This window comes from Xiphophorus couchianus, chromosome 5, assembly GCF_001444195.1.
Source record: "Xiphophorus couchianus chromosome 5, X_couchianus-1.0, whole genome shotgun sequence".
Lineage (NCBI taxonomy): Eukaryota > Metazoa > Chordata > Actinopteri > Cyprinodontiformes > Poeciliidae > Xiphophorus > Xiphophorus couchianus.
Genome location: NC_040232.1, coordinates 35,894,047 through 35,919,198, shown reverse-complemented (window position 1 = coordinate 35,919,198; position 25,152 = coordinate 35,894,047). Strand labels below are relative to the sequence as shown.

Sequence of the window (25,152 nt, the reverse complement as noted above, 5' to 3'; positions counted from 1 at the left end):
CTGTCATAAAAAAAAAAGGTTTTTAGATGTTGTGTTAATAAAAGATAACATAAACTATCCCGTGTTCATCCCTTCCCGCTTGCTCTTTGCTAAACTGCCACGAATGCCAAGACAAATTAGCATAGCCACCGATGATGGCGGATAAACAGTTTTCCTGTAATGGTAAGTTGTTTATCCATCATTAGCACATGAGCAGCGTACAGGAGGTTGATTGACAGCGCTAAGACCCTCCTCCAGGCTCTGATTGGCACCAGGGAGGTGAAAGAGCGACATTTTTTCCCACACATTACCTGTCTCATACCATACTGTCACGACATGATCGCACTTACAAAACACGGACAAAACATATTTTTGTAAAAGGTACATACCGCGGCTTTAAGCAAAGTAAAGGTTGTAGTAGAACCAGGCTGAATCAACAATCTTTCTGAGCAAGGTAGCTTCTTTAAAATTTGACTCCACCTCCGAAACTACTTTATTTTTTACTTTACAGTTAATAAAAACATTTCGCTCTGGGCCTGTTGAGAGCCAAGTCACACCGGCGGGACGCGGATCGACCGTCTGCAGTCGTGACACGTCGTTTTGACCCGCGAACAGAGAAGGACGGCAAAAACCTCAGTTCCTCCGCGAATAAAATACTCTCTCCGATTAGCAGCGAGACCTGCTAGTGGGTTGACAAGACAGATTCTGAATAAGGGTGATGCTGGAGGCATGGAGGGGAAGGGATTCAGTTGGGGAATGGTGATAAGTCCTATAAACAGATGGCGGAGGACGCTGGGAGAATTCTCTTCCCATCATGAAAGGCCCATCAAGCACAAATCTCCAGCTGTGAGGCGCACTGACAGCAACCGCTGAAAGGCAGCAGCCTGCCAACAAACACCCACTAATTAATAGAGAGAAAGAAAAGCCTGATTCAGAGGCGCGTTGAATGTAAATAAGAGAGCACGTGGCCTCGCTCTGGTGGGGCGAAGGAGGTCCGAATACCGTCGTCCGCATTTGTCAAATGGTCACAGCCAGTTTCTGCATGATCCGCAGGATTGGATAGATTCAGAGTCTGATCACCAGTGACAGGTGGGAAATGGAGGGAGTGGATTTCCAGAGATTTCTTACGCCGCTTCGGTGGTGGAGGGGGGGGGGGCGCGAAGGAGACAACGAGGTGCAGAGTGACAGAAACAGCCATGCAGAAAAATGGAAAAATTACGCCAGAGAGGGACTTGTAATGGAGAAAAAGAATGAAGACAGGGGTAAATGGGTGGGTAGGAAAATATATAAAAAAAAGAAAAGCAAAACTGAAAGAAACACCAGATGTAAATGAAACAAGATCGAAGATGGAACACGAGCAAAATGTACAATGCGACGTTTATCAAATCTGCACAAATATGTTGCCGTACTTCTTGTTTACAATATCTGAATTGATCATTTTGCCTTGAAATTATTTGTAACATGTCATGTTACCCTGCCGCGTGCTCTTTCAGCGAAAACCAATTTGAAAAGAGAAAAAAAAAACACAAAAAAACCCCAGACTGCTTTTCTGTGTGTGTTGATATTCTCTTTGCCCTCGCTCCCCACCCCATTCACCACCGAGAGGCTGCCAAGTATACAACGAGCAAGCCAATTTTAGATTTAATTTCAGCTCAAATTAATCCAGAAGCAAGGGGAGTTTTATACAAAAAAAACAACAAAAAAAACAGACTCTGTTGGATTTCCAAGGATTAGCCTCTCCGCTCTGCCGCTTTCTGTACGTGACTGATGCTTGACCAGGAGCTGACGTTCTGCTGCAAACCGTTTCCTCCGGATTTCTTTTCATCCGAGGGTCTCGAACGAATACTAGAGATGAACCTTTTGCCTCGATTGTTGCCTATATTTACGGGGGCCGAAGCATCGGCCGTTCGTTCCGTGTTCATCAGACAAAAAGAAATCTCTGAAGAGGGGCCTTTGAGGACGCGAAGGCTAACAGAGTTGTAAATGAAAACATTTCATTTCGGCTCACCGGTTGGCAACTCCAGAGCGGCGTTAAGCTCGACTGCCTGTTACTCTGTACGGGCCCCGTCTCTTAACGGCTGTGATGAATAAAGCCCAGCGGTGGCGCTTCTTGCACGGAGGACGCCCTGGGCAAGCGCCTCGTTGTGTTGCCCCGGAAACCAGGCAAAGCACAGGAATAAGCAGCAGGAAAAATTGAAACTAACAGAAAAGTTTAGAGACTTAATTTACTAATTGAGTGGCTTTTGTCGATCACTTTTGCAGGCGATTAATAAAATGGTCCGCTGCTAAAAATGAACTCATACAAATATTTAATTGTGGTGCTCAAAAAATAAAAAGAATGTTTGTTTTTTAAGGAATATGAATGTTTTTGCAAATAGGTATGTTACTCACTTTTGCTAAAGAAAGTGCTGCTCTAAAATGATCATATTTAATCGGGAAGTCAATGCAATTCTTTAATTCCAAATGTATTATTATTATGCCCCTCAGATTAGAAGTACTTGAGTTAAAACTCGCAGTTTATTTAGGTCATGTTTTGAATTGAATCTTCATTTATCTTCTTAAAAGTTAGCAGCAATGTTGTTGTGAGCCAAATACCCCGTGATGGCAAAAATAATTGTATAGAATCAATCATCTCCAACAGATAAATTGCGGATATTAATACAGTGAATGCAAAAGGAACCCAATATTATTATAGTAAAAAATATTCAAACCTGCTTACATGTGAACATTTGCATGCAAAATGCCATGAAAGCCCACGAACTGCACTCACACTGCAAATACATCAAATCCTACCAAATGTTGTTGGTCTGTTTTTTTGTGCAAATATCTTTGTACACTTGAAATAAGACAAACTGACAGGCAAGTCATTTTTCAGAATGATATTGGAGCTGATATTCAATAATATATTAATACTGATAAAAAAAAAATACTAGTTATAAGTGAAATAAAATGCCAATGGAACAATACATTTTTTGCCATATTATAAATTAAAATATCTTATTTCACTGGCAGATTATTTCACTTAGAGCTAGTACCTTTTTAATAGAAAAAAATATATATTTTTGTGGCCCTCAAGAGCTTTTAGGGGTTTTTTTTTTGTTATTATTACTGGCTTATGATTTCTCTCTTTTTTTGAGTTGTAGTTCTACGCAGAATTCCAACACCTGGCTCTTAAATGTATTTTATAATCCAAACAGCTGCATACGTTACAACGTGTTTGCTCCAAGGAACATCTGGCGAGTAATTGACACTTTGACCGGAAAAAAAAAAAAAAAAGAAAACACGACAATTTTCAAACATGACAACAGCAAGCGACTGTCGGTGTGGAGATGAAGGTTTTTGGTACGCAGGAACACAACAACGCGTCTTCAAAGCGACGTCTCGCGTTCCTTCCTCTCTGTCTGAGTTTGAACTTTAATTGTAACTTTATCATATATACAGTAAGTCTTCTGTCGGCGTACGCTTAGCCGATCACATTCTAATAATACCGTGACGACAGAAGATGGAAGGAAGTGTTGTGGGACTTCATTTTGACCGTCGTCCCGGATGCACGCTGTTTTGTCAGCGGTAGAATCCCGAGCCACATTCTGGTATCAGATCTGAGGCAGCCCCGATTAAAGGAGGACAAGTCAGGATGCCCGGAGTCTGCCCCGGCGGGCCGATGACCCTGGAGTCCTCACCCTGCACTTTACTTTCACAAAGGCGTTCTTTTTGTCCAAATGTGACTGTTATGAATTTAAAACTAAGGGTGGGATAAAGCTCAAGTGTCACCAGACTGAGAAAAACAAAAAGATGACCTCTCATTTAAATTAAAATTACAGTAGCTGCTGATCAATACCAGATTTGAAATGAAAACAGCCTCTTGCAAAAAAACAATTTTCTGTCATTTCCATTATTCACTTCCCTTTCGCTGTTTAAAAGTGTATATACCGTTGCAGTATAAAGATGTATTTACTGTGTTTTTCTGTAGTTTGCTTCCTCTAACTGAGCAAAAAAAAAAAAAACATTAATGGGAAATAAATGAAAGCCAATTAAATCGAGCAAAAAATAAAGTGCTGAAAAAGAAGCGATAGTCTTGAAATCCTCACGGGTGTCAAATTTTAATATTAAACTAGTCAAAAATCACAAGAATGATTTTACTTTGGTATAAAGGATATGAGATTACCTAACTGTTAAACCTTTTCACTCACAAATAGACACTTGTAATTGGACCTGTCACAACAGGTGGACGATAAATTGTCCCAGAACTTATTGCGATAAACGATAATATTGTTGTTTTGAGGCCATTTATTATAATTGTAATGTCATAATAATGCAAGAACACATTCTCAAGGCTCAATAAACTTTAAATTGTAATGAATATTTAAACACTTGAACTGGGAGACATTTCAAATATCTAAAAATAAACAAGCAAAACAACAGAAACAACAAATTAAATGAATTATGAAGTCTGCGTAAACAAAGTTATCTCCCAAGGAAAGACCAAAGCACCAATCTGTAGACTTTTATCATTCAGTTTTTGATTAAAAATAAATAAATAAAAGAGAGAGAGAAAACAGAAAAACGACGACTAAAGGAAATAAAAAATATTCAGTTTCTTTTATTGTGCGATTAATTGATTCATTGTGACAGGCCTACTTTTATTTGCTTCTTGACTCAATTGCAGTAAAGTATCTGGGCTGAATTTCAAAATCCTTAAAATCTTAAGCCATGCTACATCTATTCAGAAATGACCACTGTTGTTCTCTTAAAGATTAGAGTGGTTTAAATTGTACATTGCATAATGTGGAGAAAAATATTTTTGCACTATGTGTAAAGAAATCATAACTTCAAAACTGACTAAAGGTGTACCTCAAGGCTGAAGTTCTTGGTCCACCTCCTTTCTGATTTTTTTTTAGTTTACATATAAAGGATTTCCCATATCTGTGTCTTGTTGCAGGTTTCCAGATATGATCTGATTTTATAAAACTAAAATGCCATCAAAACCCATTCAGGCATCTTAACAGAAATATGAATTCAATGTCATTTGTAACAACAGTTAGTGCATCTTTTAGGTTTTTGTACCAGATGAGCAACTCAGAGATGGTTTCATCCATTTCTAACCAACAGCTACAGTATATGCGCAGTCGCCGGTGAACACACACACACACACACACACCCACACACACACCCACACGCTCTCTTGCAAACAACTTGGCAGGTGGTGGACCAGCAAACCAGTGAGGCATTAAAACAGACAATCACAAATGTGTGTCCCGTCGCACACAGACACACACGCCGCTGTCCTCTCTATACACAGATACGATTCCTGCCATATCTTCAGATTGCTTCGCATTCTCCGTCTCCTTCACAGCCCTTCCATCCCTGCTAATCTCTCTTGACATTTTTTCCCATTTCCCTGCTCCGCTCCAGCCCCACAGATGCTGCCGTCATCCTGAAATGTCCCAGCTAAGAGGCGGTTATGCGTCCCCCTTTTGTCGGGAGGACAACGCATCTGGACCTGAAGACAACGTGGAAATCTACTTGAGTTATCCACAGAGGACAGTGGGGAGTCAGGGTTGTTTGAGTCTGTGGCCACTTTGCTCAAGGATAATCAGTCACTCTGCTTTAGCAATAAAAAACAAAGTACACCGGGGTTTCAGGCTGTTAAAAGATGCTGTAACTACTTTATTGCGGGCTCAATTTCAAAGTCTGTCTCAGAGCTTCAAAGGGTTTACTTTTCCTTACGGTCCAGTGATCGATTAGATACAAGTTTAGAGCAGACTTAGAAAGTCCAGAGAATACTTCAACTTATCTATCATCCCAGAAGTCCAGAGGATACTTACTTAATTACACTTATTTAGCAACCCAGAACAGGGATTAGAACTTAGAGTTCAGAAAAACTACCTTAGCAATCACTTTTTAGACTCCTATTATTCCAAACCAGAAAAGGAATTAGACCAGAAGATACTTACTTATACTGATCTAGCATCTAGAATAGGAGAATCTAGTTTATTTACTTTGGATCATTATTAGCTTTTTCTTCTTTTGCTCTTTTCTTTAGTTTATTCTGTTTGTATTTCCTTTTAATTCCTGTAAAGCACTTTGTATTGTCTTGTTGCTGAAAATGTGCTTTATAAATAAAACTACCTTTACCTGAAAAAATAAACCAACAGCTTTGACCTGAATCTTCCAGAAAGTTTTAATAAAATAAAATAACATCCTCGCCGCTTATGTTAAGCAGTGGTCACAGCGGCTCCACAAAATACACTACACTATATATCGGTATTTTTAGATCCTCACATTTGTAGTCTGTCCTTGTGATTTCAGAACTGATTCGCCAAATGTTGTTTTTGCTCTTAAACAGATTTAAGATCAACTTCCTTACTCTACTGTAATCTGTATTGTTTCCAAGAAGTTATCAGGCTGTTACTTTTGGGTACATGAGGTTACTTAAATGTTACATCTGTGCAGTCATATCCAGAGACTTGTAATTGCTTCTTAAATATACAGAGCAACTCATGACACAATCAGAATACAATATCTGGGTTGGATTTTAAAATCTTTACATTTTAAGCCATAATATTTCTATTCAGAAATGACAATTAAGGAGTTTTTTTCAAAGAAAAGCTTAGTATATTGTGGAAAAATGTGTTGTCATATGTGTAGAGAGATCGTTGCTTCAAAAATGACTATAGGTGTACCCCAAGGCTTAGTTCTTGGCCCACTGCCTTTTAGTGTTTTTTTGTTTTTAGCTTACATATAAAAGATTTGCCATCTCTATGACCTGGTGCGAACTTCCAGATATGTGTTGATAACTCTTTCAGTATCTGGAGTTTGTTGTTTGACATGTTACGTCTCACATTAAATGCAACCAAACACCGACTATTTTCATGTGTTCTCGAGCTCAAACTATCGTAAACAGTAATGATTTTAAACTGACGACTCTTCTCTCTTCTCCGTTTTGAATTGCGAGAATCAGCAAGTGGGTTTCACAAACAGAACAAACGCCCAGTGAACGCGGTCAGCGCCGTGGCCAGAGCTTATGTGCTGCAAGCACGCTTTGAGCGGTGGGTCAGCGGGTTTGGGCGGCTTCCTTCAGCATGTTGGAGACGAGAGCTGGACTGGAACAGGATTGTTTCCTCCGCCTACACTTGTCTCCTGCCTGTAAGGAAAGCAAACCGGTCATTTGAGCTCCAGTTCAAGAGCAAAATTACAAAAGAAAGTAGATGCCTTAGTCTTTCAACCCCTAGGGGGCGCTTTGATGATTTTGATTGTTTTTTTTTGACAACTTTTTTCGTTTTCTTTTATATTTTCTGCTTTAGTCACCTCACGTTGTAATTTTTTCGTTTTTTATTACACTATACTATAACATAACATAATACGTTTTCAGAACCCTCGTACACATTTTGTTTTATGGTTGCTCACTGATGACGGCGGTGTTGTGTTGCCTTAGTGTGAAATTGATGTCTTAAAAAGGATGATTAATATGAGCAAAATATCTTCATGCAGGTTTATTGCTGTGAAATTTATGTACACTATACAATGGGGTTTGTTCTTTACAGAAAAAAAACCCTAATCTCTAACTGAACACACCCTGAGGCCAAAGGTGAAACAATGTCCAAGTTTTCACTCAGCTGTACTCAGTGAAAAATGTTGTTTTTACAAAGTGATCCAAGTTTGCATCAAAAGTTAACCACAGCTATTCTGAAGGACTTGATCATAACGCCTGGGTGTGACGTTTAGACCGCAGAGAAGCAGAGAGGTGAATAATTTCAGAAACAGGATGGATTATAAACTAACGCAGCGAAAGCAAATACCAGTGGGTTTTATTGGCTTTGGTTCCACTCGGGTTTTAACACGGACACCCATCCACTTTGTCCAATCGAGCGTCGCTGCTGTAGCGCCTTTGAAAGCTGCTGTGCCGTTTCCCACTGTGTTGAGGACATTTTTATGAGGTTCTCCTTCATTTCTGCTGAGCTGCTTTACATTAAGCACCTGCTGAAGAGCCTCTGAGGCTCCGTTTCTGCGGGTGTCAACACGAGGGCAAAAGATTTTTTTTTCTTCTTCATTGTACGAGGCACTTAGACATTCTGATTCGTGTCACACGACGAACGTGGCTTTTTTTTTTTTAAAGCTTTCGCGTAATATTGAACCTTTATGAATGGACAGGCGCTGGCCACTTAGAGATTTATTACTTTATAATTAAATACAAGGCCCTGATTTGCTTTAGAAGTAAAGCGCCACATGGCAATTTGTCAACAGCTAAAGACTCGACAAAATTATGCTTCAGAATGGTCTCGTTTAACACCTGGATTGCACTTGAGTCCATATGTCAAAGAAGATTTCAATCATCCTTTGCAACAAAAATAAAAACTAAAAGGAACCCCATTCTGGTTCTTCTTTCTCTTGGTTTGCGTTTGTATTCACGGGATGGGATTTCTCATTTCTTTTTTTATTGGATTACAGGAGGAGGACGACGTGCTGTGACAAAGTTTTGCCTTTCAAACAGAGGTAAAAATGATAGTAAACTGCATTTGTAAATAAAATAAAAATAATGAAGGCCTTCTCTTTAATGAACAAATGAAAACCTAACCAAACAATTTAATCAAACTCCTACAGGGAGCACTCCAACGTACAGATGCAATTCATAAAGCAGAGTGATACAGTTAGTGTTAATTTTGGTGATTAGTTACATCTTATAAGAAATCAACGATTCTAAAAATAAATAAAAAAATCCAATGAGAAACTCAACAAAGACAGGCAGGCCAATGTCAAAGCATTTGGCTGTTCGCTATATGCTGCATTCAAAGCGTGTAAAGGAAATGTTTAGTGGAAGTAAAAAAAGAAAGAGCGATATAAAAACCAAGGCGAAAGAAAACAAACGGACTGGACTCTAGGATACCCTCTTCAGCTTTAAGGACATTTCACATGCAATGTGGAAACCGAGGCTCCAGAGGGAGAAAGTGAAGATTCCAAGTCGCTTGAGGTCCTGTGTAGCATTTCCTCAGGCAGGGACGACTTATGGAGCCGCATCATCTGCTGCCGTTGGTCCACCGTGCTTTACCAAATCTAACCAAGTCTGAAGTCAACACAGTTGTCAGCCAGGAAGTTTCAGAGCACGTCTTGCTCAGCCGAAAAGCTTCGTGGAAATGCAGATGTAATGTTTCAGCATGACTTGGTGCCTGCCAACACTGTCAACACAACAGTACCTGGTGTAATAACCACATTTTAGGTGTGCTTGCTGCAAGCGCACCGCAAGCAGCTCGAATAGAAACGTTAATGGAAGCTGACAGACTCCAGATCTAGAAATGTAGACAATCTGGAGATCCCTATGAAACCTTGGTCTTAAAATAATAATAAAACTTTTTAAGACAGAAACATTTTTCAAGGCCCTATTTTTCAAGTTTTGCAAGTTCGTCAATGAGAACCGATTTGGGCAGTTTGGATGAAGCATGTCGGGGCCTTCTATCACAAATATTTATCGATGTTCTGCGTGGATGAGCTTGTTCATGCTATAAAATATCATGTCAGCATCAGATGTAAACAGCTGAATGAGATTCAGCCACGGCGCTGGCGCTCATCAGCTATCAGCCAATCAGAAGAAACGTCAGCGTCTTATTCAGGCGTTGGAGAGACATACATCTATTTAGAAACAGCTGAAAAAACCCACCTCATCCAAGCTCAAACCCTTAAGAATAAATGTCAGTATTTTATTTATTTCTTTTTTAGATAGGTGTGTTTCCATTCAGCAAATATACTTTGGTCATTTCAATTTGTGCAATTCTTTGATTAATGGAAACGGCAGCTGCTGAATTACCAAACATTTCATCACAACCAAATGGGCTGGGTTAGCACTATTTCCTCATTGGTGACTAAAATGTTTCTATTCAAACAATTTTTTTCTTTTTTTTTTTTAGCAAGTCAACAGTGAAATGAGAGCCACAGCTTTCAACCTAATCAAGGAGATGGAGCTGAGGAGCTCAAAGTTTTACTTGGTAGTTTGTTGATCTTCTGCAGTCACACAGACAGCGGAGGCCGCGGTGGAGGACGGAGTCAGGAGCAGCATTTCAAAGTGGCTCCCGTGTAACAACGTTCCTCCTGCGTGTGTTTAAGTAGGGAAAGGTTGGACTGTAATGTACTGGAAGAAAAACTCCAAGGAATAGAAAGAGAGAGAGAAGCAGAAGAATAAAAACAGATAAACTGATATCAACCAGACATGCTGCTGGTTGGTGTCCGTGTGTGGAGTAGCCAGTGGTCTCCTCGCTGTCAGCCCATTTTCCGTCAGCAGAGGAACGAGAAGACAGGCACAACCGGGGACTAAGATCAGCTGTCCACTAATGTCTGGGCGAGAGACATAAAGAGAGGCTGAGATCACGAAGGAGGGAATCTGCCTGTCTGCCGCTCGTCTTGCCTCGCTGCTGTTACTATGACAACAGGCTGAACCCATGAGAGTGGCGCTTGAGATTCCCCTCGTACTCCTCTTTCTTGTCTTTCTCCTTTTCTTCAGACGTCTTTTCCCTTGACCCGCTCCCTCTCTACTTCCCCCCCATCGCCTCCCTTTGAGCTCCTGCAAAATTCCTCCAGGTCTCCACATTCCTTCTTCTGTTCTCCGTTTGACTCATTATTTCTATTTACTTATTTATCTACAGACATACATTGTACGATAAATCTCATGACGGTCGACTGGACCCAATTCCTGGTTTCTTTCTGTATTCTCCACTCAGTTTCACCACCCAACAAAAACACCTCTGAATGCCAGTTTCTCAGTGAAACCTTTCTATTGTTTTGATGGTAATACAATTAGCAGTCTTGGTATCATCAAAGGATGTAATGCAAGAGGACAGGCGACCTGTCCAGGGTGTACGCCTCCTGACCAATGTCCGCTGGAGACATTCACCGTACTTTATGGGAAAGAAAATAGAAACAAAGTTAATGGCAGCAGCAGATCAGACAGCGTTTTCCACTGTACAGGTCTGGCTTAGTTGAATGGTGTCATCATTTGATTTTGCAGTGTTCATTTTTTCACCGGTGTAAAAAAAACAAAAATCCATGATATTACCTTTAACGAGACGATACGTCGCACTCCTACTTCCTCATAAAGAGTTTGGCCTCGTCATGAACGCACGGACCAGATCATTTTCATAATTCTGTCTTAGTGTCTTCAGTCAGAGGCTCCGTCGGATTCACTGTAACACGGGCTGCTACAAGAAATCTCTCCTGTCAACAGCCATTACCATCAACAATGACACGTTGAAGACTTTGAATTAATGAGTTACAACAACATTTCATTTTCTTTTGGGGTCAATAAAGTATTTTTGAATTTGAATTTTAAACTCTGGGACTTTTTAAAAATATGTTATTTTACCTATTACACAGGTAAAAGTAAAAAGTCCTACAAACCTAGTGTTGTCTTTTACCAAAACACATCCTGGCCAAAGACAACAACCTGTGTCCAAGTTAGTGTAATCCAGAATGAGTGATAGATTAAGTAGTTATTGTCCAACTGGTCCTTGTCTTCTCTTTAGCCTTGTCCTCTCAAGAGGACTGAGGATAAAGCCTCAGAGAAAGACATTTGGTTTGACCAGAACATAACCGTCGACAACACAAAAGTGTGACTATACGGCTTCAACAACAGGATGAACAAGCGGCACCATTTATGACCCGCGTGCGGGCGGCGGTTTATTGAGTCGGATCTTTCCGTCGAACGCTGCCAGCAGACGCTTCTGTTCTGTTCTGTCACTGCATCCTTCAATGTGACGATCTTGTCAAACTTTTAACGGCGCTGGCGAGATAAACAAACGGTCTCGCTCAAATGAAAAGTGGTTTATGACATTTATTGGGACGTACCTCCGCGTCCAAAGTGTTGTGTAACAGCGAGAGTGGTGTGGAACGGCTTTGCAATGACAAAGCCTCTTCACGCAGTCATTAGCAACCGTTTAGTTTACGACCTCGTGACGGCACTGTTAACCTATCAACATGACGTACCAGAACGTCAGGGTTTATACGCCTGATATGTTCTTCTAAACGTCAATGTCTCCTAAATAACTACACGTTCCTTACCTGAAGTACAAGTGCAGATATTTGGGACAGAAAGAGTATGTTCTATGTGTGTGTGAGTTATGAACAGATCTACATTTAATAATTGTTCTCAATGATAAATCTTTTTTTTTTTTTTTTTTACATATACTGCCCTGCATATTCGTGCCCAAGCCTAACAGTCAACGTGCGTTCACGTGGTTTTGGGATGTTCGTCTTCACACACACACACCGATTTGGTCGCAGAACAAGTTGTGGTATACGTTGTCGTTTTACAACACGCCGATCACGGCAGAGAGAAAAGGCTATTCCGAGTGTACAGCAGCCATATTGTTTTGTGCAAAGTCGGAGTACCCCGGGAGAACCCATGCAGGCACCGGGAAAACACGCAAACTCTGATTCAGTTTTAAAAGCACAAAATCTTTTTTTTTTCTCCTACCATTCTGATGGTTCAAAGTCCTTCTACATAATGAGATGCCAGAGAAAGTCCCAGAGGGACCAATTTTCTCTGAGCAACGCAGCGCTGCCCTTCCCCCACATGTTGTTGCTCCATGCCGGCTGAAAGAAGACTGCTGAACCTTTCCCCACCGACTACAAGAAAGAGAAATTTGGTGATTTGGAAATGGTCCAGAGATGGTCAAAAGTAAAAGCTGGAATAAAAAATAAAAGAAGCGCGACCCTTTTTACTTTCAAGACGGTGCCGTTTTAAAGCTAGAGTTGGCAAACTATACGCAGCATATCTGGGAGGTATCCAACTTTAGACTTTATGAATGTTTTACCATTAAACTGTTGTTCACTTGTTTTGGCGCTTGTTGGGTAAATTGTATTATTAGTATTATCAAATATTCGTTGTATCATGTAGTCTTGTAGTTACATTTAGATAATGTTTCTGTGTGTTAAATAACTTTGATTCCTTCCTGTGACTTCCTTGAGATGCCATCAGCAAAGCCTGGGAGATAGCGGAGACAACTCTTCTAGCAGAGTTTATTGCCAGCAATAAACTCTGCTCTCCTGTGTTATATACAACTTGTTTTACTCAATGCCGGCCGTGTCTGGTACTCGAATGGAGCAGAGGGATTTAGAGTGTATATAACATGTGTCTAAATAGTAAAAGTCATTAGCGCTGCAACTATGTGATAAATTGTTTTGCCCCTCCCTTTTAGAAGTTGCAAAGCGCCCAATGTACGAGGGTTTCTGAGAGTAATAAAAAGAGAGGAGCGGCCAGATGTGTTTCAGAGCGGTAGGAGATTTGTAACTGAAAGCACATCTCTGTCCGTTCTCCTCGCGAGAAACAAAGAATCTAACTCTCTTGTCTTTCCTGTGTTTGTTTAAATTGTCTCTAATAGGTATTTAGACCTGACAGCGCTGTAACTTTGTTGATGCTTTTTGGCAGAATCTGTGTGACTTTATCCACAACAACATAGAAGCACAATTTATTCTGTTATGGGAAGATTTCTTACTTGGCCTCACTAAAATCATGCTTAACAATTCTGAGTTTCTCATAAATCCTTTATTGTCACTAGCTAAATATCATATTCATTGTTCCAGGTAGAGAAAGCCATGCCTTGCTGCATTTTACAATGAAGTTAAGTTTTATATCCTGACTATGAAAGACTCTGACAAAAAATAGCCACTAAAACAATTTAAATCTGTACTGCTTTGAGTTGGGAACCGAAGCCCCTTAGCTTTTTCTTGAATATGTTTATCTGTATTTGTTTTTCTTGAGGCATAACAAATGTTTCACTCTGTCGTTATACAGTGTATCTGAGAATAAAGTTTTAAAAAAAACATCCCCCCCCCCGCCCACGCAACAGACTTCTTGTGGCTTTGATGTGAAGCAGTGATGTCACTCATCCTGTCTGTGACATCACTGGTCACTGTCTCTGTATTCCCAGATTCCACAGAAAAATTCATTTGCAGTTTTAGGTTCGACACGAAGAGACAAGTACCATGGCAGAGAAGGATTTTTTTTCGGCAGAAATAAAAACCACTTCAATGGGAGGAAACGTTTTCCTGGTGGAAAGAACAAACAGTTTTGAGAGGAGCTGCATGAAATACGAGCGCGAAAACAAGGAGCTCAAAGAAATGGTGGCAATGTTGAGGAAAACAATCGAGCGTCTCCAACGTAGCCAGAGCAAGAGCGACGTTAGAAACTGTCAAACAATGAACGAGATGCTACGAAGTCGCAATGAACATTATGAACAAAAAATCAGACGACTCAATTTAGATTTGGACGAAGCCAGGAATACGACACAACGATTACAAACTGACTACGACTCCATGGCGAGAACCAATGTGCTCCTGGAACGGACAAACAGAACTATAAAAGAAAACGCACGGGATTCTCTGAGGAAGATGAGAGAAAAGATTGAATGGCTGGAAAGGGAAAATGATCAACTTAACAAAGAGATTATTGTTTTGAAAATGAAGCTGGACAGAGCCAAATCTAGGATGGAAAAAAAATCAGAGGATGAGATGTTGTTGCTGGAAGAAACTCCAAAGACCACAATATTTCACAGAATCGGGCACGCTTTTCTGGACATGTATGAGTCGGGAACGATAGGGAACTGGTTGTCATCATGGTTCTTTTAATTTTTAAAGTCTTCTGTGTCCGTTCCAGGAGCACATTGGTTCTCACCATGGCCTGATTCTACCCCGGAAAAGGGTAGAGTGCCTTCTCCGGGTCAGGGGGGGTGTCCTGCCCCAAGTGGAGGAGTTCAAGTATCTCGGGATCTTGTTCACGAATGGGGGAAGAAGCGAGCGGGAGATCGACAGGTGGATTGGCGCAGTGTCTGCCGTGAAGCGGGCGCTGTACCGGTCCGTTGTGGTGAAGAGAGAGCTGAGCCAAAAAGCGAAGCTCTCGATTTACCGGTTGATCTACGTTCCCACCCTCATCTATGGTCATGAGCTTTGGGTCATGACCGAAAGAACGAGATCGTGGATACAAGCGGCCGAAATGGGTTTTCTCTGTAGGGTGGCTGGGCTCTCCCTTAGAGATAGGGTGAGAAGCTCAGTCATCCGGGAGGGACTCAGAGTAGAGCCGCTGCTGCTTCACGTCGAGAGGAGCCAGTTGAGGGGCATCTGGTCAGGATGCCTCCTGGACGCCTCCCTGGTGAGGTGGCTCGGGTACGTCCCACCGGGAGGAGACCCCAGGGAAGACCCAGGACACACTGGAGGGACTATGTCTATATGAGGGGCTATAAACAATGACTATGGCCTGGGAACGCCTCAGGATTCCCCCGGGAGAGCTGGAACAAGTGGCTGGGGAGAGGGAAGTCTGGGCCTCCCTTCTGAAGCTGCTACCCCCGCGACCCGATCCCGGATAAGCAGAAGAAGATGGATGGATGGATTTGCAGTGAGTAGCTTTGTCCCATGTTTATTAAGATTGCGTCCGCCTCTTCCAAAAAAGGTGAAAGCGCTGCCAATAGATCTAGAGGTTATTGATGAAGGTCACTGAGCTGGCAGAGCAGCTTTTAATCAGCCATTTGTTTATCATGCCCAGCCTGGAGTGTTTTTTGTCTGATGAATTGGACCACTGAGAAATAACTTCATTTTTAACTTTCCCATAGTGTTCAGAAGAATATTAAAGTCCTTTTTCAGAAGTTTCTGCTTTGCCAGATTGTTGGCTCCAACATGCACAACTAAAGTAACATAAATATTTGGCCGATCAGCGGTTAGAGAGAGAACTTTGCGAGTTAAATCAGATACAGTGTCACCAGGAGAAGAAATCACTCTCATTTTCTTGGGATTGCAAACGTGACTGATTCCATTTACTGCCTCATCTCCAACAATAAGCACTTTTGGGATACCTTTCGTTTAGCTGGTGGTTTACCTGCTTTGTCCTTTAGGGTTTGGGGGGTGGATGTGTTGGTGTTGCCTCCTTGTTGATGTTTGAAGGCGAGGTTTCACTCAGAGGCTCAGGCTGGAGTGCAGAAAATCTGTTTTTCAGTGGGATTCCCACAGATTCAGAATGTTTTGAGGCCCGGGCTGGTAGCTCTGTCTTTGGGAGCGCGGTCGGTAGAACCGTTTTGGTTGCAGCTGCTTGTTTGTTTTCTTTTGGTTTAGCAGGTGTTGAGGTTGAAGGTGGGTTTCGGCTCAGAGCCGGCCACGCCAATTCGTCCAGGTGAGGGATTTCTCCCTGTTAGTTGTCTCCACGGATCTGCAGTGTGAGACTTTTGCTTCGGCTTGGCACCCAGAGCGTTCCAGGGTGAGCTGCTTGATGCGAGGCGTACGGCCAATCCGTTGATTTGAGGAAGAGTTGTCTGATTTCCACAGGTAGCGTTGATCTCAAAGTTCACTTCCAGCAGTTTGATTTTCATTTCTATAGACTGAAGTCGTTGTATAATACTGCTAATGTCCCTTGGGGTTAGCTGGAGGCATTTTGCCCTGGTTCAACTTGGAGATGAAGAAAAGTAAGGTAAAAAAATAAAGGTAAAAGTAAGAAAATCCCCCAGTCCTTAGGTTTGAAGTAATCCAGTTATCATGTCGATAATGTAAATATAACTATAAAAACTGTCACTTTAAAAATTAACTCACAGGCAAAGTTACCAGTAAAGACAGGAGAGAGCAGGATAAGCTGTTCCTCCTTCAGCTACCACAGCACAATATGTCAAAAAATTTAATCGATAGAGTGATTTATGACCTTAATTATTAATTGCTTTTAATTTCTGGTGACTGAATGCCTCCCTCTCTCCCCCTCCTTAAAAAAATAATCATTCTTTTGACATCTGTTAATCCCATCTTTGTGACACTTTGTTTTCATAAACTCCTTCTCACCTCTATGATTTTTTAAAAAGAATACAATTAAGTAAGAAAAACAATAAGTGTTACACTTAATCAACAATACTATGTACAAATAAACCACTGGTTTTCCATTATATAAAAGATCAGTTCTGTTTAATTAAATATCCTGTAGTTCATCTAAACAGATTTAAAAAGTAAATTGTAGCTGACTACATCATCAAGCAGCTTATGGAAGGAAAAAAAAAATTAAGAGAAATGTAATTTCTTTGTTTTGCCATCAGTAGGCGATATTTACAAGATATTTTCCAGGTGACAAAAACTCTGGGAGCGTCTGCTACACAACGGCAGAGTGAAACGGTACGGAGGAAACAGCGGGCTTTTGCTGTGTCTTTTGAACTTCAGCGGGGCAATGAACTCTGACCTTGTCTTGGGGGTGGGGGGCGGGGTTGCACAGTATGGTGCTTACTGCTGACGAAGTACAGACGCTCTAGTTTCAATGATTTATGTTCCACCGCATACTTCAGCGTGAGCAACATCCAGTTTAAAGGCCTTGACGTTGTTGGATTAGTAATTGTGAGACTGTAGGCCACTCAGTTTTATAGCTGATCAACCAGCTTTAAAACTGCATGTAAAATTAAATTAATATGAATAGTTGGAGTGGTAGGAAGTTTACTTTGAAGCTGGTTTATGTAACTCATAAAAGTATTTTCACCTTCCTAAAATAATAGCCAAAGTCATTTTTTGCCAATAAGTGATTTAAGCAAAAAAAGAAAAAAAAGAAGACCCCAATGATGAGTAAAAACATTGGACTTGGTGTTCCCTCGCCCGGACGCGGGTCACCGGGGCCCCACTCTGGAGCCAGGCCTGGAGGGGGGGCACGATGGCGAGCGTCTGGTGGCCGGGCTTTTACCCATGGAGCCCGGCCGGGCTCAGCCCGAAGAGGAAACATGGGCCCCCCCTCCCATGGGCCCACCACCCGTGGGAGGGGCCATAGGGGTCGGGTGCACTGTGTGATGGGTGGCGGCCAAGGGAGGGGACCCTGGCGGTCCGATCCTCGGTTGCAGAAACTGGCTCTTGGGATGTGGAATGTCACCTCTCTGGTGGGGAAGGAGCCGGAGCTAGTGCGTGAGGTCAAGAGGTTCCGGCTAGAAATAGTCGGTCTCACCTCGACGCATGGCTCTGGTTCTGGAACCAGTCTCCTTGAGAGGGGCTGGACATACTTCCACTCTGGAGTTGCCCAGGGAGAGAGACATCGGGCAGGAGTGGGCATACTTGTTGCTCCCCATCTCGGCGCCTGTACGTTGGGGTTCACCCCGGTGAACGAGAGGGTAGCATCCCTCCGCCTACGGGTGGGGGGACGGGTTCTGACTGTCGTTTGTGCTTACGGGCCGAACGACAGTTCAGATTGCCCACCCTTTTTGGAGTCCTTAGAGGGGGTACTGGAGAGTGCTCCTCCTGGGGACTCCCTTGTTCTGCTGGGGGACTTCAACGCTCACGTGGGCAACGACAGTGAGACCTGGAGGGGCGTGGTTGGGAGGAACGGCCCGCCTGACCTGAACTCGAGCGGTGTTCTGTTGCTGGACTTCTGTGCTCGCCATGGATTGTCCATAACGAACACCATGTTCAAGCATAAGGGTGTCCATATGTGCACTTGGCACCAGGACACCCTAGGCCGCAGTTCGATGATCGACTTTGTCATCGTTTCATCGGATCTGCGGCCGTATGTCTTGGACACTCGGGTGAAGAGAGGTGCGGAGCTGTCCACTGACCACTACCTGGTGGTGAGTTGGCTCCGGTGGTGGGGGCGAAAGCCGGTCAGACCTGGCAGGCCCAAACGTGTTGTGAGGGTCTGCTGGGAACGTCTGGCGGAATCCCATGTGAGACGGAGCTTTAACTCCCATCTCCGGCAAAACTTCGAACACGTCCCGGGGGAGGTGGGGGACATGGAGTCTGAGTGGACCGTGTTCCGTGCCTCCATTGTCGAGGCGGCCAATCGGAGCTGTGGCCGCAAGGTTGTCGGTGCCTGTCGCGGCGGCAACCCTCGAACCCGTTGGTGGACACCTTTGGTGAGGGATGCCGTCAGGCTGAAGAAGGAGTCCTATCGGGCCTTTTTGGCCTGTGGGACTCCGGAAGCAGCTGATGGGTACCGGCGGGCGAAGCGGCATGCGGCTCGGGCGGTTGCTGAGGCAAAAACTCGGGCGTGGGAGGAGTTTGGAGAGGCCATGGAGAAAGACTTCCGCACGGCTTCGAGGCGATTCTGGTCCACCATCCGGCGTCTCAGGGGGGGGAAGCGGTGCAGCACAAACACTGTTTATAGTGGGGATGGTGTGCTGCTGACCTCTACTCGGGACGTTGTGGGTCGGTGGGCAGAGTACTTCGAAGACCTCCTCAATCCCACCAACATGCCTTCCACTGAGGAAGCGGAGCCTGGGGACTCTGGGTTGGGCTCTCCAATCTCTGGGGGCGAGGTTGCCGAGGTGGTTAAAAAGCTCCTCGGTGGCAAGGCCCCGGGGGTGGATGAGATCCGCCCGGAGTTCCTTAAGGCTCTGGATGTTGTAGGGTTGTGTTGGTTGACGCGACTCTGCAATATCGCATGGACATCGGGGGCAGTTCCCCTGGATTGGCAGACTGGGGTGGTGGTCCCCCTGTTCAAAAAGGGGGACCGGAGGGTGTGCTCCAATTATAGAGGGGTCACACTCTTAAGCCTCCCTGGCAAGGTCTATTCAGGGGTCCTGGAGAGGAGGGTCCGTCGGATAGTCGAACCTCGGATTCAGGAAGAGCAGTGTGGTTTTCGTCCTGGTCGTGGAACACTGGACCAGCTCTACACCCTCGGCAGGGTCCTGGAGGGTGCATGGGAGTTCGCCCAACCAGTCTACATGTGTTTTGTGGACTTGGAGAAGGCGTTCGACCGTGTCCCTCGGGGAGCCCTGTGGGGGGTTCTCCGGGAGTATGGGGTACCGGGCCCTTTGATACGGGCTGTCTGGTCCGCATTGCCGGCAGTAAGTCGGGCTCATTTCCGGTGGGAGTTGGACTCCGCCAGGGCTGCCCTTTGTCACCGATTCTGTTCATCACTTTTATGGACAGAATTTCTAGGCGCAGCCAAGGTGTTGAGGGGATCCGATTTGGTGGCCTTAGGATCTCATCTCTGCTTTTCGCAGACGATGTGGTCCTTTTGGCTTCATCGGATCGTGATCTGCAGCTCTCGCTGGAGCGGTTCGCAGCCGAGTGTGAAGCGGCCGGGATGGGGATAAGTGCCTCCAAATCCGAGGCCATGGTCTTCAGCCGGAAAAGGGTAGAGTGCCTTCTCCGGGTCAGGGGGGGTGTCCTGCCCCAAGTGGAGGAGTTTAAGTATCTCGGGATCTTGTTCACGAATGGGGGAGGAAGGGAGCGGGAGATCGACAGGCGGATTGGCGCAGCGTCTGCTGTCAAGCGGGCGCTGTACCGGTCCGTCGTGGTGAAGAGAGAGCTGAGCCAAAAAACGAAGCTCTCGATTTACCGGTCGATCTACGTTCCCACCCTCATCTATGGTCATGAGCTTTGGGTCATGACCGAAAGAACGAGATCGCGGATACAAGCGGCCGAAATGGGTTTTCTCCGTAGGGTGGCTGGGCTCTCCCTTAGAGATAGGGTGAGAAGCTCAGTCATCCGGGAGGGACTCAGAGTAGAGCCGCTGCTCCTTCACATCGAGAGGAGCCAGTTGAGGTGGCTTGGGCATCTGGTCAGGATGCCTCCTGGACGCCTCCCTGGTGAGGTGTTCCGGGCACGTCCCACCGGGAGGAGGCCCCGGGGAAGACCCAGGACACGCTGGAGGGACTATGTCTCTCGGCTGGCCTGGGAACGCCTCGGGATTCCCCCGGAAGAGCTGGAAGAAGTGGCCGGGGAGAGGGAAGTCTGGGCCTCCCTTCTGAAGCTGCTACCCCCGCGACCCGACCTCGGATAAGCGGAGGAAGATGGATGGATGGATGGAAGAAAAAAAAAATCAGTTTTGGCAAAAAAAAAAGACTCTGTCCATTATTTTTAGGAAGGTGAAAATATTTGGGGGGTTTTTACACATATTTGTTAAAATGATCACTTTGATGCGACTTAGACAGATGAGCTGTGAAAAGCTCACGTTCCTCCATCTCATGCCGGTGCTGCTATTGCCGTCTGAAGAAACGCACCGCTCCGGTCAAAAACAACCAATCAGAGCCAGGAGGAGCATCTTAGTGCTGTCAATCATGCTTGTGATCGATAGCGACATCCTGGGTTTGAATTCTAGCTTGGAGTCTCTTTCTATGAAGCTTACCTGTTCTCCCTTTGGATCCTTAGATTCGCTCCAGGTTCTGCTTGGTAATAGCTAATTGATGAATGGATGGCTGGAAGCTTTATGCAATAAATAGCCATGATAGGAGTTAAAAATGAAGCCAATTCCACTAGATTCACCTCCTGCTAACAGATGTATTTATTTGAGTCATATAATTTTTTGTTCTTAGAGTACTAGATTATGATTACAATATAGGAAAATAATGAAACATCCCCATTGGATGTGGATTGAGGCATTGCCAGTACAAAACCTCCCAGAGTAAAAGAGGGGCTTCACACCAGAAAAGTGGCAAATGAAACATCTAATATTTCAAGAGCCAAATGAGTACACTGCAAAAACAAAACATTTTTGCCACGTTTCGTTTGTCTAGTTTCTAGTGCAAATATCTTAGTACATTTGAAATAAGACAAAAACTAATTTAAAAGTAATTTTTCAGCCAGATATAGGAGCTATAGGAGTCAATAATTCTTTAATATTATGGAAAAGGTAGATTATCTCACATATAACATGGGGAAAATGTCTTATGCGAAGTAATCTGCCAGTATTTATTAAAGTCAATACTAAGAAACGACAGACATGAAACAAGTTCCTGGATCTTGCTGAAAAGTTACTTGTAAGTTGGTTATGTCTTATTAAAAATTTACTAATATATTTGGATGAGAGACATAAAATACTTGATAATATTTTCTGTTTTTGTGGTGCAGCAACTTTGTCATTTAACTTAGAGGTATTGATGCAAATGTTAAGTGAAACTTTCGGGTTAGCATTTATTACCTTAAATGACAATACGTCTGAGTAACATTATGAATGTCTGCGGCCTTATTATTAAACTCAAATAGGAAGAATCAATATGGGAAGGTTTTGCCCTTTCTGGCTGTTTGTTATCATGCTGCCACCCAAACCGCTGACACCCCACTTCCTGCCTGGTGACTGATTTGATTGACTCGTCCACGTACACAGTCTAGGATGAAGAAGACAGCGGTGCCATTATAAACCTGAAAGGATGCTCGTAGACTCAAGCTGGCCCACTGGCACCCCTCACCCATCTGACCCGCCACCTGCTGGGCTATGGGTACAGGCCGCAGACCCTCTGCTTCACGGCCCCCTTCCGAGTCACTCTGCCTCAGCAGAGTCACCTTGACCAAGTTGCAGGAGGGAATGAGTTTGAGGTCCAACGCCACACTGACTGTGCCACTCTCCCTGAAGACAAAGTCCTTTTTCTGATTCGGAGATCCTTTCCCCAACAGCCCCATTTGCGGCACCTGGGGGCTGGTCTGGTGGAAGAACAGAGGCTTGTTCCGTACTGCTCCAGATGGAAGGCCAGTGTTGGCCACAGAAGCAGTCATAGAGGATGAGATGGCAGCAGGGACCCAAAATAGACTGAGAAGACTGATGCCGGACTCATCGCCAAAGAATCGTACATTGCACTGAGCTGGAGAGAGGATCTCAAAGCCAATGGCATCCCCGGGACTGACTGTGGCGGCTCCTGACAGAGATATAGATGTGTCTCGGTAGTGAACCCCTGGTTTGAAGACCCGAAACATCTCAGTGGAGGTTCCATTTTTGTTGAGATATGCCACGAGCTGAAAGCCGTCACTCACACAAGCTTGGCCCATAGAGTACAATGCTTGCTGGAACACAAAACGCACAGATCCGTTCTCTGCGAAACGGATCCCTCGACTGTCGTGACTCAGCCCCACTACGTAGGGGTCAGAGGTGGAGGAGATGCGGAAGGCCGGGTGGTAATTTGTGTGGTAATGTGCAGAAACCACGGCCTGTGCTGTCATGGCAACAGCCCCGGTGTCGTGAGAGAGCCAGAGGAGGGAGAGCATGGCTGCAGAGGTGTCGTAAAGCTGCAGACCTTCGCTGCTTTGGTTGCAGTGATGGCTGGCGCTCCGAAGAAACAGGGACATAAGGTGACCCGGGGCGACTTCCGTGACCCCACTGATGCTGACGCCTCGAAGAGACCTTCGTTCCTGGTGCTCCACCCGTATGCCGCTCAGGTCACGGCCGTCGGACCCGTCTGTGTGGTTTACACGTAGGCAGACCTGGATGAAGCTACGGCAGCCGTGACCAAGCGACAGAACTCCGTCGAGCCAGACCAAACCGTGCTGCTTTAGGATCAGCTGCCCATCCTCAGCTGAAACCAGACCCATGTCGTCTCTTCCCTGTATGTGAAGCTGCGCGCTGGGGAAGGCCTGACCCAGGATCTGGCCTTTTGGACCCTTCAGACTTATGTCTCCAGACCAGGAGAGCGACAAAGCGGGAACATCGTTAACGGAGCCGGAGCAGACAGCGTCTGTGACTAAGGTGCAAGGGGAAACAACCGGTTCCCCATCGCACTCGCTGCAGGCCTGACATTCATCCATCTCAGAGTTGTAGAAGTAGCCATGGCCACACATTCCAGAGTTGGCGTCACGTACCGTCATGCCCTGACACTTGAATCCGCCTGGTGATACGACAGGAAGCAAATTGGACAAGTAGGAATAAAAATCCGTGAATCGGAAAAAGGAGAGAAAATATTGCAATGTCGATAAATAAAAGCATGATTCATCGTACCTGGAGTGTTAATGCACTTCTGTTTATCTCTGCACAAGTCTGATATTTCAAGACATTCATCTCGGTCCTGTAATAACAACAAACTTGTTGGAGCCACTGGTTGCAGTGAGCAGATGATGAATCAAGACTCTGCCTGCTTGTTCCCTTTACTGGAGAAATACAGTTCAACCATTATTTTATGTTTCATTAGCACATAATAGCCGACAATAGCTGTGTTTCCATTGGCAGTGCAATTATGGGAATTGGAACTGGAAAAGAAATTTGCTAAATGGAGACATGTTAACTTTGAAAAAAACTCACATTTTTCGAGAGAAGGTTTTTACGGATGAGGTGGCTTTTCAGCAGAATTGAAATGGGTGTGTATTTCACAAATCTCCAATATAAACACTTTTTTGCATCTCACGAGTCATGTGACCTGTGTGACGTTACTACCGGTGGAAAAAACAAAGAAGAAAAAAGTGGTAGGAGGATGACGGTGGGACATGTTGTTTTTTTTAACAACTTATCACATGAACAAGCTTATTCACGTGTAATTTTAATTTCGCATCTTATTGAATGGAAACACTGCAATTCCTAAATTTAGTTTTTTCGACATTAGCAGAGTATTGGCAAAGTTTAATGTTCAATATATATATATATATATTTTTAAAGTCCAAACTGGCAAGACTCAGTTGAGTTAAGAAAGCCATTCGTCGAAAGCGTAAAGTTGCAAACCTGGCAGATCCTGTCAGCATGGACAGAACACTGGGCAACCAGGAAGAAGCCAGGAGGGCAAACCGTGCACTTTTCACAGCCAGGATGTCTGCTGCTGTAGCTGCAGTACTCCTCCGGACCGCAGCTCCCACAGGCCAGCTGGGGTTGTCTCACCTGATCACATTAAATGCAGTAAAGTGAGAATCCCTGAACCAGTAGCAGGACTGAAGAGTTAATCTGGTGTGATGGTTCAGGAATCTTCCCTTTTTTAAAAAAAATTTGAGGCAAATCTAGATACCTCAATGTCTAGAATAACATGAGCTCACCTCCATCACACTGGCCTCCATGTCCATTTTATGCAATGACATAGCTTGTTGTGTTCGATGGGGTCTGACTTGCCCACTCAGGGTTTCCATGTGACTGTCCAGCTCCTCCTGAAGGTTCTGGAAGGACGTCTGCTTGACGGTGTCCATCAAAACGCTGTACTGGGCTTTTACCTGCACACATAAATCTCTTCAGTTCGGTGTGATCATTCGACAGACGTCACACTTTGAACACAAAGATGCAAAACAACACATCCATTCAAGGATTTAGAGAGACTTCAGAAAGACTGGGGCTGGACTCAGTGCATCAAGAGACAAACAAATCCTACACATGGACTGCAAATGTTACATTTCTCGTGTCAGGCCTCTCATAAACCAGATCTGGACTGTTGCCTTCTTCTGACGAAAACAAAGTTTGTGTTTTATTACGTCAAGTCGAGGTCCCAGAGTCTGGAGGCAGAGTGGACAGACACGGAATCCACGTTCCTCGAAGTTGAGTGTGAAGTTTCCACAGTCAGAGATGATTTAGGGTTT

The 25,152-nt window shown here is 44.2% G+C and overlaps 1 protein-coding gene across 1 annotated transcript; it reads right to left on the bottom strand.

Annotated features, from left to right (window-relative positions):
• Positions 1 to 20,958: 20,958 nt before the first annotated feature.
• Positions 20,959 to 24,936, bottom strand: LOC114145589 (uncharacterized). The gene is made up of 4 exons (XM_028019227.1): positions 24,622 to 24,936; positions 24,317 to 24,469; positions 23,603 to 23,669; positions 20,959 to 23,492 (listed from the first exon to the last, which is right to left on the bottom strand). The coding sequence occupies exons 1-4, from the start codon at positions 24,766 to 24,768 to the stop codon at positions 21,928 to 21,930; spliced, it is 1,932 nt and encodes a 643-aa protein (XP_027875028.1). The 5' UTR covers positions 24,769 to 24,936; the 3' UTR covers positions 20,959 to 21,927.
• Positions 24,937 to 25,152: the final 216 nt, after the last annotated feature.

Excerpts from the sequence above, each read along its gene's own strand:
- LOC114145589 (XM_028019227.1), bottom strand. The coding sequence starts at position 24,768 with ATGGACACCGTCAAGCAGACGTCCTTCCAGAACCTTCAGGAGGAGCTG. Across the intron at positions 24,470-24,621 it reads TGGAGGCCAGTGTGATGGAG|GTGAGACAACCCCAGCTGGC; the intron begins GTGAGCTCATGT and ends TAATGTGATCAG. Across the intron at positions 23,493-23,602 it reads GAAGTGCATTAACACTCCAG|GCGGATTCAAGTGTCAGGGC; the intron begins GTACGATGAATC and ends TCGTATCACCAG.